General features: G+C 34.5%; 1 protein-coding gene across 5 annotated transcripts in view; it reads right to left on the bottom strand.

Moving 5' to 3' along the window:
* Positions 1-5,492: 5,492 nt before the first annotated feature.
* Positions 5,493-12,671, bottom strand: part of NLGN1 (neuroligin 1) — a 962,685-nt gene continuing 955,506 nt past the window's right edge. For all 5 annotated transcript variants that reach the window (XM_070791763.1, XM_070791785.1, XM_070791780.1 and 2 more), the window contains one exon: positions 5,493-12,586. In XM_070791763.1, coding sequence (XP_070647864.1) covers positions 11,764-12,586 — 823 coding nt within the window. In that variant the 3' untranslated portion in view covers positions 5,493-11,763. The remainder of the gene's footprint in view (positions 12,587-12,671) is intronic.

A 12,671-nucleotide genomic window follows, 5' to 3' on the forward strand; every position in this document is an offset into this window, starting at 1 on the left:
TTTTCTTATATGTTCTTCTGAAACATTTGAAGTTTGCTTTTCACATTTATATCTTTAATTTATCTGGGATTCCTTTTTGAGTGTAGTTTGGCATAGAGATAATTTTCTGTCATGCAGATAACCATTTTTAGCTGAAGAGTTTTCCTTTCCTCTTGATTTGTAATGTTGCTCTGGCATACACCAAATTCTTCTTTTTTCATTGATCTGTTTATGAGTTTACTTTTATTCTCCATTTGTACCTCTGAATCAATACTACATTATTTTAATTAAAACAGCTTAATAGTAACTCTTGAATTATGGTAGGTGAATTTGTTGCTCCTTACTCTTTTGCTTCAAAATAATCTTGGTCATTTTTGATCTTTACCCATCTAAGGTTTGGAAACAAACAAACATACTCTGATGCAATTTTGATTAGTTTGGATTCATGGATAAATTTGAAACAGTTTTATTTACTTAATTTAATAAAGCAGACATATTACATGCTCCTGTGGAGCATTTCCAGATAACTTAAAAAAGAATATATACATTTTTCTCCTCCATGTCCACACATAGGCAATACATATTTGCACATTATGCATATATGAATGTAATATTTGTAGAAATATATATATATATAAATTTGTAACTGTCAATGTTTCTGGGAAGGAATTGGGATTTGAAGTGAGAGAGATGATTACTTTAAAATATGTTATGCTATTTGGATTCTTTTACCTTGTTCATGAGTCATTTTTTTCTATGAAATAATCCCATTCGTTTTTTCTATGAAACAATCCCATGCCTGGCCTAAATTAGCATCTAAACTATGACAGATTTTTAGTGTAAGAATTGGGCAAAGTATTAAAGTGGCAGTACCACATTCTTTTTCTATGATACCATTTACCATAAAAGCGCTAACCACTCAGAAATCTTTAAATAGAAGTTCTAGAGTAATTACCCTAATTTTCCTACTAAAGATGACTATGATGCCATTCAAATATTTTAAATGCAAGAAAATCAGTTCTTGAAATTTACCTGATAATGTCTCTGACTATATGTGTAGACAAAATGAAGAATTAAATCATTCTTCATCATAGGGTGTACACATGCTATATTTTATTCACTTTTCTATCATGAATAGCTCAATGACCTACATGTAATAGATATTTAATATTTTTTAAAGAATTATTTAATGAATAAGTGCATGGAAAACAATTGATGGATGCTTTGAGGGTGGTGTGTGGCAGTTTGCTGTGGGGTGTAATTACAAAACCTAGAATATAATAGGCGCTCGGCAAATGTAGCTGCTGCTGTTCTCAGTACTATACATACTACTTCTTTAATTATTACTCCAAAGCTTTATTCTCATCCTGAGTCTGGACAGTACATTTGTTAATAGTCTGGGTCAATAAAGAAGGAAGTTTACCATTTTGAAGGATTTCATTCCTCTTGGATGGAAAGATTTTCAGGCGGCATTTAATAGTGTTCAATATCCTAAAGATGAGGTAAAACAAATTATCAAGGACAAGATAAAGGTAGAATTTTCTTAATGGCTGTATGTGTGTAAGATTTTAAACAGGCTTAATAGGGAGAATGTCTCAGTCTGAATTGCTAGTGTGCTATGACCATTAAAGAAGGTAATACAGTCATAAATTATATTTAAAAATAGTTTCTACAATGAGGATATTTATAGTGGTCTATGAAGTAGAGATCAACCTGTACTTGAAGCGTTTGCTATGTTCAACTCTTGACATCAAACTTTCTGAAAAGTTTGGTAGTATATCCAAAAAATAATGTTCAGAATGATGTATTGAAAAGAGAAAATTTTCCTTGGAGAAGAAAATGATTCATGGAAGATATAATAACTGACTTAAAATATTTAAAAGGAAGTGAGATGTTGGAGACTTTATGACTCAGGCCAAAAAAAAAAAGAACAGTAGACCATAATAAGGAACAAATTCCAAACAGTCCCATAAGTAGTAGGCTGCTTTAGAATTCCAGACTCATAGTATTAGATAGGGTTGACAACCACATGTTAGGACTGTAGAAGAGTATTAAGAAATCAGTTAAGTGGTTGGATCAGATGAGCTTTAAGTTGAGTATTTTGTATTCCATGATCTATTTTGGCCTAATACAGGGTGACTTTAGATATGGCCATATTTATTATTAGGAATAATTGTTATACATTTGCCTCTGTTGATGGACTTGCTCAACAGAACTCATATAATATTTCTGGGAACTCAACAAATGTTTTATGTTTACTATTTTGAGACCTATCAGATAGATAAAATAAGATGTTGCATAATAATGTGGCATAGTTGGTAGCATAGACGGCAATCTGAGTAGTTTAAGGGTTTAAACCTATTCCTGGTGTGGCAATTATTATCTGTTATTGGGTAAATCACAGAGTTGGCTCATGTGTTTAACACTCAGCACATTGTCTGACACACCTTGCATACCATTTGGTGAGTGAATAGATGTCTAATTTCTCTCATTGCTTGATTGGTGGTCACTAGCTTCCAACCTGCCTGAAGCATTGCTTATTGACCAACCTAGATAGCATATTCAAAAGTAGAGACATTACTTTGCCAACAAAGGTCCGTCTAGTCAAGGCTATGGTTTTTCCAGTGCTCATGTATGGATATAAGAGTTGAACTGTGAAGAAAGCTGAGCACCAAATAATTGATGCTTTTGAATTGTGGTATTGGAGAAGACTCTTGAGAGTCCCTTGGACTGCAAGGAGATCCAACCAGTCCATTCTAAAGGAGATCAGTCCTGGGTGTTCTTTGGAAGGACTGATGCTAAAGCTGAAACTCCAATACTTTGGCCACCTCATGCAAAGAGTTGACTCACTGGAAAAGACCCTGATGCTGGGAGGGATTGGGGGCAGGAGGAGAAGGGGATGACAGAGGATGAGATGGCTGGATGGCATCACCGACTTGATGGATGTGAGTTTGAGTGAACTCCAGGTGTTGGTGATGGACAGGGAGGCCTGGCGTGCTGCAGTTCATGGGGTCACAAAGAGTTGGACACGACTGAGTGACTGAACTGAAGACTTTCCCCATAAATTCCACATCCTTGAAGAAGAAGGCATAAATAAAAATGGGAGAAGGCATGGGAATGGAAGCTGCAGGAACTGGGTGGGGGTGCGATTTCCTGTAGTACAGAGGAATTCCACTCTGAGAGGGAAGCCGAGTGTTTTCAGGAGAGAAATAGAAATGTCTAAAGGGAGATAAAAAGCAACTTTCCAGGATGGGAGCAGTACAAAAGTCTTTAGATTATGATACTCCATTAGAAAATATTGCTTTCATATGAACATTTACAGAATATATTTGGGACTTTTTTTTTGAACTTAAAAATAACATTGTCACCTGTAAGGAAATGTAAAAATATAGTGAGAAAATGAAATCATACCAACATGAAATCCCACTAAACATCAAAATCCTTTCGTGGAAAGTAAAATTCTGAAAATGTGTTTTTGAACTGTTTATTTGGTACTGATACATATGTGGCCACAGAGACCAGCAAAGAAAGCAATGACAACAATTTTTAGCAGTCTGAAAATACTGGTCTTTAGACCATGCATAGGGAAATTCTATGATGTCCTATTTGTTGACTGTACTTCCATCATGGGCAATATTCAGATGAGAGATACCACACTTCATTTAGTCTTCCCTACCAAGATCATTACTGATTAGATTGTACAAGGCTAGAAATATCTCTCTCTAGATTTTATTTTTGTGACACAAAATAAAATTTTGTGACTTTTATCTACTGACACAATTTAACCAAGACTTGGATCAAGGATTAAACTTGGTGCCTCTTTCTAATTATGATTAATATTGTTCTCTAAGGAAAATAAATTATGGTTTAATGGGTTTTGTTCAAATCCCTGTCTTCTCTTTTAAAGTAACTACCATACAACTCTGCTTTTAAAAGCAACTATTTGGAGGCAAGAAGTCATTAATTAAAAACTGAGAAGCTTTTCTTTCTTTCTTTCTCCTTCAGTTCCCCACTCCTCTTTTTCTTTTTCTCATCTCTCTCTCTTTTGACAAGCTGTGTATCAACTGTATCCAAGTTCCCAAACTTTACTCTCCAAATTCTTTCCCTGCCTTCATCAAGAGGTGAACACATCATAAAATATCATTGTTTCCATCAAATCAGAACTGTCAGCATATGTGTGGGCAATAGAAAGAAGTTGCAAGGGAACATTTATTTTGGAAATGTCTTTGTGTGTGTCAAGTGAAGAAAAAAATTATTTCTGAGTTTAAAAATGGTCAACACAACTTGGAAAACATGGTAATATTTATTTGTGATGATGAATTTGTTTTAATGAAAGCCATGGATGTCAAACACAAACTGAAACATGACAACCCAATGGCCTTTTATTACATAATACATGACATATGTCCCATTAATATGCTAAATGATAAGTGCAGAGAGGGATGAATCAAAAACACTAAAGTCCTTCTAAACACACCATCTAATACAGATATCAGTTCTGGATATGGCATTCAAAAATAGTTTCTCTGCTTTAATTTCATCTGCTGAGTTTTTGTAACTGTATTTGTACAGGTTTCTTTAAAGCTCTAATTATTATCATTCATTTCAACACAAAACTGCTAGCACTTTGGCTTGACTTTTCAGAGAACTAAATTCTGTCACATGGATACATATATAGATAGATATATTAATACAATGTCATTTGTCATTTGTAAATATATGAGTCTGAAAGGGCCATCATAAATATTCTATAAACCATATAGTGCCTAAGCTATATATACCATATGGTATATATAATGATTGACTAGAAAAAATTACATAACTGTTTGATTTATTATTGTTGCTGACAACTTAGACTTCTTTTACATTAAAATTACTTATTTGGAAAAAAAAAGTTTGCTATAGATTTAAATTTCTGCATGTACCATTAAATAAAATGCTAAATAATTGTTGTTATCCAGAAACTCACCTAGCTCTGTCCAGAAGTCATTTGGACCCATTTGGTAACATACAAAAATCAAACTAAATGTAAGAAAAGACTTTTCTAAATACAATTTTCTTATTGAAAACTTATAACATGGTCATCCAATTATACCTTTTAAATTGAATTATTAGGAGCTGTAAATTAAAAAAAGACAATATTCATAAATAAAATCCTGGGAAGAAAGGCACTTATGCCCTGCACATGGTTATTCTAGTTTGTAGATGCTATAACCTTTTTCAAATTGAGCTGGTTTAGGCTTGCATACAAATACAGCAAAGTGTCAGAATTAAACCAAATAAGAATGCTTATGAAAAATAATCAAGCTGGTTACTAAATACTTCACCTCAGTAGGAAATTTCTTTAGCGACTTCTGATGGAAATTTGTAGTGCATGATGCTATATCAAGTGCAGGAGAGGTATAAGGCTGTTGGAGAAATTCCCTTAGTTTATTGACTAAAAAACCAAAACAAATGTCGTAACAATAAAGCTTGACAAGATAATTAAATGAATGATAACAAAATCTCAGCAGGGAAGTGCCCATTAATTGAATTTATTTGGGAGCATGTTTTCACAAGTATAACCAAATCATCTAATTTTCACTCACATTAAAAAGTGATAGTCTATAACAACTAATTGCTAGAAATGAAGGGGAAGGCCAGTACCTTGAACCAATAACACAGAAGAAAACAAACTTCAAAGGATTGCCAGGATATTTGACAGCTTCCTAAGAACTCCATTCATCATTTTACCCTGTGAAAGTATTTCTGTGAAACTCGCCAAAGAAAAGAATCCCAGTAAGTTCTACATAGCAGTGTCTTTAAAACTGGAACACAAAACCACATTCTTTGAATCTTTTCATTACATTAACATGTGTCATTATAAATATGTCAAGAGGTGAAATAAATGAGAATATGTTATAGATAAAACAACTGAGTTTTGGCATTTCTTTTCTGTAAGGAGATTAATGTCATCCTGCTATATTCTTTACTATTATGTATGGTTGATTGTTTTGAAAATTTTCGCTGCTGCTTTCATGTGGTACAGATCAAAAAAATTGGAAATAAAGCATTATTTGGTCAACTTTCAAATTTGAAATGAAGAACAAAATAATCTATATGTTACTCAAATTTTCTGCTTTGAGCTATTAGCATGATCTCTCCAGATTCAAGCTGGGTATTTTTCATGCTAGAGTAAATTATTTTCCAATTTCTTATAGTTAATAATGGAACTCATGAGAAATCTGTAGTAGTCAAGTAGATTTTGTTCACAGTCAACATATTCAACAAAAATTTGAAACTATGAGAACTGTCACTTTTATATTGCTAATCCCATTCTCTAAAACAACATTAAACCATTGATAAACTTTTGACAATAATTTGTGTAATAGCAAGACAATGAAATCAGATCATGAACTTTTTATTGCCAAATTTAGAAGTAAGTTGAAGAAAGTAGGGTAAACCACTAGACCATTATGTATAACCTAAATCATATCCCTTATGATTATACAGTGGAAGAGACAAATAATTCAAGGAATTAGATCTGAGAGACAGAGTTCCTGAAGAACTATGGATGGAGGTTCATGACATTGTATAAGAGGCAGTGATCAAGACCATCCCCAAGAAAAAGAAATGCAGAAAGGCAAAATGGCTGTCTGAGGAGGCATCACAAATAGCTATGAAAAGAAGAGAAGTGAAAGGAAAAGGAGAAAAGGAAAGATATACTCATTTGAATGCAGAGTTCCAAAGAATAGCAAGGAGAGATAAGAAAGCCTTCCTCAGTGATCAATGCAAAGAAATAGAGGAAAATAATAGAATAGGAAAGACCAGAGTTCTCTTCAAGAAAATTAGAGATACCAAGGGAAACATTTCATGCAAAGATGGGCACAATATAGGACAGAAATGGTAGGGACCTAACAGAAGCAGAAGATATTAAGAAGAGGTAACCAGAATACACAGAAGAACTGTACAAAAAAGATCTTCATGACCCAGATAACCACAATGGTGTGATCACTCACCTAGAGCTAGACATCCTGGAATGCAAAGTCAAGATTACAAACAAAGCTAGTGGAGGTGATGGAATTCCAGTTGAGCTATTTCGAATCCTATAGGATGATGCTACAAAAGTGCTGCACTCAATATGCCAGCAAATTTGGAAAATTCAGCAGTGGCCACAGGTCTGGAAAAAGTCAGTTTTCATTCCAATTCAAAAGAAGGGCAATGACAAAGAATGCTCAAACTACTGCACAATTGCACTCATCTCACACACTAGCAAAGTAATGCTCAAAATTCTTTAAGCCAGGCTTCAACAGTATGTGAACTATGAACTTCCAGATGTTCAAGCTGGGTTTAGAAAAGGCAGAGAAATCAGAGATCAAATTGCCAACATCCGTTGGATCATCGAAAAAGCAAGAGAGTTCCAGAAAAACATATACTTCTGCTTTATTGACTATGCCAAAGCGTTTGACTGTGTGGATCACAACAAACTGTGGAAAATTCTTAAAGAGATGGTAATGCCAGGACCACCTTACCTGCCTCTAAGAAATCTGTATGCAGGTCAAGAAACAACAGTTAGACGTGGACATAGAACATCAGACCGGTTCCAAATAGGGAAAGGAGTACATCAAGGCTGTATATTGTCACCCTGCTTATTTAACCTATATGCAGAGTACATCATGCAATATGCCAGGCTGGATAAAGCACAAGCTGGAATCAAGATTGCTGGGAGAAATATCCATAAACTCAGATATGCAGATGACACTACCCTTACGGCAGAAAGCAAAGAACTAAAGAGTCTCTTGATGAAAGTGAAAGAGGAGAGTGAAAAAGTTTGCTTGAAACTCAACATTCAGAAAACTAAGATCATGGCATCTAGTCCCATCAATTCTTGGCAAATAGATGGAGAAACAGTGGAAACAGTGAGACTTTATTATTTGGGCTCCAAAATCACTGTAGATGGTGACTGCAGCCATGAAATAAAAGACACTTGCTCCTTGGAAGAAAAGCTATGACCAACCTAGACAGCATATTCAAAAGCTGAGACATCACTTTGCTAACAAAGGTCCATATAGTCAAAGCTATGGTTTTTCCAGTAGTCATGTATGGATGTAAGAGTTGGACTATAAATAAAGCTGAGTGCCAAAGAACAGATGTTTTTGAACTGTGGTGGTGGAGAAAACTCTTGAGAGTCCCTTCGAAAGCATGGAGATCCAACGAGTCCATCCTAAAGAAAATCAGTTCTGAATATTCATTGGAAGGACTGATGCTGAAGATGAAACTCCAACACTTTGGCTACCTGATGCGAAGAACTGACTCACTGAAAAAGACCCTGATGCTGGGAAAGATTGAAAGTGGGAGGAGAAGAGGATGACAGAGGATGAGATGGTTGGATGGCATCACCCACTTGATGGACATGAGTTTGAGCAAGTTCTGGGAGTTGGTGATGGACAGGGAAGCCTGGAGTGCAGTAGTCCATGGGGTCACAAAGAGTTGGACATGACTGAGTGACTGAAATGAACTGAACTGAAGACAATGAAATAAAGTTAATTTGGCTTAATGTTTGTATAAATTGTAAGCAGCCTTGGCTATTTGCAGTTTCAGCAAAGGCAGGGAAATCTGAATTAATATGTGATGACAAAAATACTCTTTTAATTTTGTGATTTGTTTTCTAAAGAAAATCATCATAAATAAATATATTTAAAACATTTGGGTAAAATCTAATAACATTATTCAAAATACTTATTGCATTTAAAATTCGTTTCAGCTTTAAAAACAGCTCTTCATATTCTATTTATTGTGGGACATCATTTTACATTCAGAAAACTAGCTGCTGTAATATAAACTAGCAACTAAGGCTCACAATGACATCATCATGACCTCAAACAGTAATAAAACTTAGAGCTGCTTTATCTTCCACAAAGTTTTTGCTACATTAATAAAAACAAAATAGGGCTATGCTTTGTTTTCCTAGGTCATTTCCCTAACTTATCTGTTACTCAATCTACCTAGCTATCATAACAGACATTTATTTTATACTAATTCCCTAAATTAGTATAATTTAGGGAATAAATAAATGTCTGTTATGATAGCTAGGTAGATTGAGTAACAGATAAGTTTAGAGCAACAGATAAGTAGATAGATATAAATAAGGCCATCATTAAAATAGAACGGTTTTGCTAACTGAAGTAATGCATATGAAAGATTTCGTTTATATCTTATTTGGTTGTCATTTCTATTTTTGTCTTTATCTTTTGTTTAATCAATATAGTAAAAGACAGTTTTTTGATTAAACAATATTTAAGATGCAAAACAATTCTTTATGTTTACATTGGCAGTTCACAGCCTAAAAGCATCATCACATCAGGCAAAAACTGAACATAGACCGCTCTGGATTTTGAAGACTTTGTTTTTCTCCCAACAGATTTTTATTTGAAGCTATGGAGCAACATCTACATTTTACTGATAGTTAATAATTGGGAGGGGGAATTATAAGTAAATAAATTCCTCAAAATAGAAGATTTTTATCTTTATTGTTAGCTTAAAGTCTTGCTCAGCACTTTAAAATTTTCTTAGAACGATAACTTTCTATCCATTACTTTATGGGAATTGAATCACCTTGATATTGGGAACCTAGATATTGTATTTCATAAATGTTGCACATTTATTTCCAATAGACCTGTTTCTTGATGATCAGAATTTGAACGTGTGTTTCTAACTGAAAACAATTGGCACATTTTATTTCCACGCCACTTTCACAAGAAGAGGTATTAAAAAATACAATGCTAATACTTTCCATGAGTTCCTGGGCTTATAAATTCATAATAAAATTAATGTTTCATCAGTTTCATTTTAGATGAGACTTGACTTTAAATACACAGTGTGTCTTCTGTAGAAGTTAACTGCATGTCTTCAAAAACCCGACTGGTCTAGAGAAATGACTCTCTGAGATGGTCATGTTTCATTTTTTTTCTTCTTTTTTTGTTTTTAAAAAAAGACAAAACAGCAATAAACATTTTAGCTCTTTAATGAGCAAAGATCATGTCTCTTAGCATTGGACTAATAGTCATTATTATCTTTATTTCACGCAATGACCAGTGACATGGCCAAGATGTACAAAGTTGTTTCCATCAAGTAGTATACAATTTTTTTTTTGTATAATAAGCTTTCATTCTTGAAAAAGAGTAACTGAAAAGAAAGGTTTCTGTTACTGCAGTTAGTTTGTCAGAGAAAGTTCTTTGCATTATCTTACAAACTATCAAAATTGCTAGTCATCTGAAAAAATGTAAAAAAAAACCACATAACTTTAGTCTAATAGAAATATAGTACAGGTAAGAGAGAAAGTATTTATCAGGATGTGCTCTTTAAGTCCATCTCGATTTTTTTTAATATAAATGTACATCTGATTACATATACAAACATTTGGAAAGGTCTGTGATATACTGTTACTGGTAAACAACAAGGGGATGAAGAGTTTTCTGTGGTCTTAGAATATTCATTTAAAATCACACGTACGTGTAAGACTACAATCCTCCAGGTGTTGACGCTCCTTCTAGGTTCTTTATCTACGTTGCACTCTATTGAGACTGTGTGAGTAAATTCCAGTGAATGAACCTCAGTGAGAAAGATAAGTGACATGAGGAGGGACATAACTTCATATTGAATTATTAGTAGTAAACATTTTGTCATGCAACATGAGTAAATCAATGAACTGAGAATTGTAATCAGAGTGGTAATTTGGGGCATCCTCAGATCATAAAGACTTGCAAGTTACTCTTTGGACACACTTCACCTTACCCTAAGGAACAAAATACAGAATAACAAAAACCACAGCAAATTATAGATCCTGTAACACATGTCCGATTAGGGTTATATTTCTAGAAAATATTTAGATGGGAATGAAAAGAACATTAAAAACACAGGAAATTTCTTTTTTCTGGGATTCATATCAGCGAGTATTCACCACTATACCTATAGTTTCTTCAGATACATTTAGTAACTAATTCCTTCTATTATCAAAACTACTGTGAATTATTTTATTGTAATTACTTTTGCCCCCTAAATTCTTCTTTAGGTTCTGCCAATTGATGGAGGAAGCTTCTATTAAAAACTTCAATGGGATGAGAAGAATTTTAATTACGGCTTAATCAGCAGCACAGCCACCAAGCATATAAATTATCATGCACATCGTGCTAAAAATATCCAGTTTCCTTTATCCCCACAACTTTATACTGACAGCACTTATGTGATAATGTTGTACCTGCCAGTCTTTAAACTTCTTTGTTTTACTGGCAAATTTCAGCATGAGCCTCTGCTAAGGCCATTAACAGCATTGGTGCTTTGTGTACTTATCCAAATATGTAAATATGGTCTACACAATAAAACAGCTCCAAATAAAAACTGGTGAAAATTATCTGACATTCCATTGGTGTGTCCCTTGTGCATATTCATGGTTATTTTTAAAATTTTTATATTTTATATTTCAGACATAGTTCTTTCCTGTTTGGTGTTCCACATGCCTAATTCCATTATGTAACATAAATCTTCAAAAAATTAATTCTTGAATGTGAATGAAAAAGTATCATTCAGAACAATTGCTTCAAGCAATTGAAATTCGCTTTTAAAGTTGATTTGTTATATATGTACAATTCTTTTTTTTTTCCAAAACCCCCAAAGTTCTTGATATGTATATTCACACAATATTCCTCCTTATTTAAATAGTAAGAGTCTTGTAGGTTGAAAGCCAAGGAATCTTCAGTAATCTTTTACTGCAATCCATCAAAAAAATAGTTTGTTTCTCTTATCTGGCTATACCCTGGTTGTTGAATGTGAATGGGGGTGGGGGTGGGGATGGGGCAGAGTATTGTTCTGTCCTCCAGTAAATGTATTGAATGTGTGTAAGGGTTGAATCCCTGGTATAGTGTTGGGAATCATTGTGATGGTGTTGGGTGTCATTAAGGGAACATCATCAGGTGACCTCCTCATAGCTAGTGTGTAATCTGGGGGGCAGGCGGTCCGAAGAACCACCTCATGTGGATGGATGGACTCACATTCATGATCCAAATCAGTGTGCTTCATTTGGAGGGACATGATCTCCTCTTCTTGTGCGTGGGTCAGATCATTGGTAGTCGTGCGCTGGGGGCTGCATCTCCTGTGAACGTCATGTCTCCTCTTATCCTTTTTGTAGTACAGGGCTGCAAAGGCCAAGATGTTCAGAAATAGTAGGGATGCTCCAACGGCAATAGTGACGCTCAGCTCTGTTGAGTAGTCCCTTTGATCCACTGAAAATGGACTTGGCTGTTGTTTGGGATCATCCTGCTTGGCAGTGGGAAAGGCTGATGTGACAGGTACGGAATTTTTTCTCGTAGGTCTGAAAGTGATGTCAGTTGATGGCACTTTAGTTGTTGTCGAGGTATACTGAGAAATGTCATTGAGATTATGCAGATGAGGTACCAGCTCCAACCAGAGGTTTACCTTATTGGCTCTGTAATGTTCTTTAACTCTTGGTTTTAATCCAATATGGAGATAAAGTTGGTCTTTCTGGGAATATCTGGTCCATGCTACTTCTTCAAAGCGGTTGGGTTTGGTATGGATGAATTTTGTGTCTTGAGGGACTGGTTGATTTGGGTCACTAGAAAAGAGAAATTATGAGAAAGAAATTTACTTTATTCTTTTAAAAATCACAATGGCACTAGTTTAACATTTAATTGAAGAGG

Source organism: Bos indicus, chromosome 1 (genome assembly GCF_029378745.1).
Source record: "Bos indicus isolate NIAB-ARS_2022 breed Sahiwal x Tharparkar chromosome 1, NIAB-ARS_B.indTharparkar_mat_pri_1.0, whole genome shotgun sequence".
Classification (NCBI taxonomy): domain Eukaryota; kingdom Metazoa; phylum Chordata; class Mammalia; order Artiodactyla; family Bovidae; genus Bos; species Bos indicus.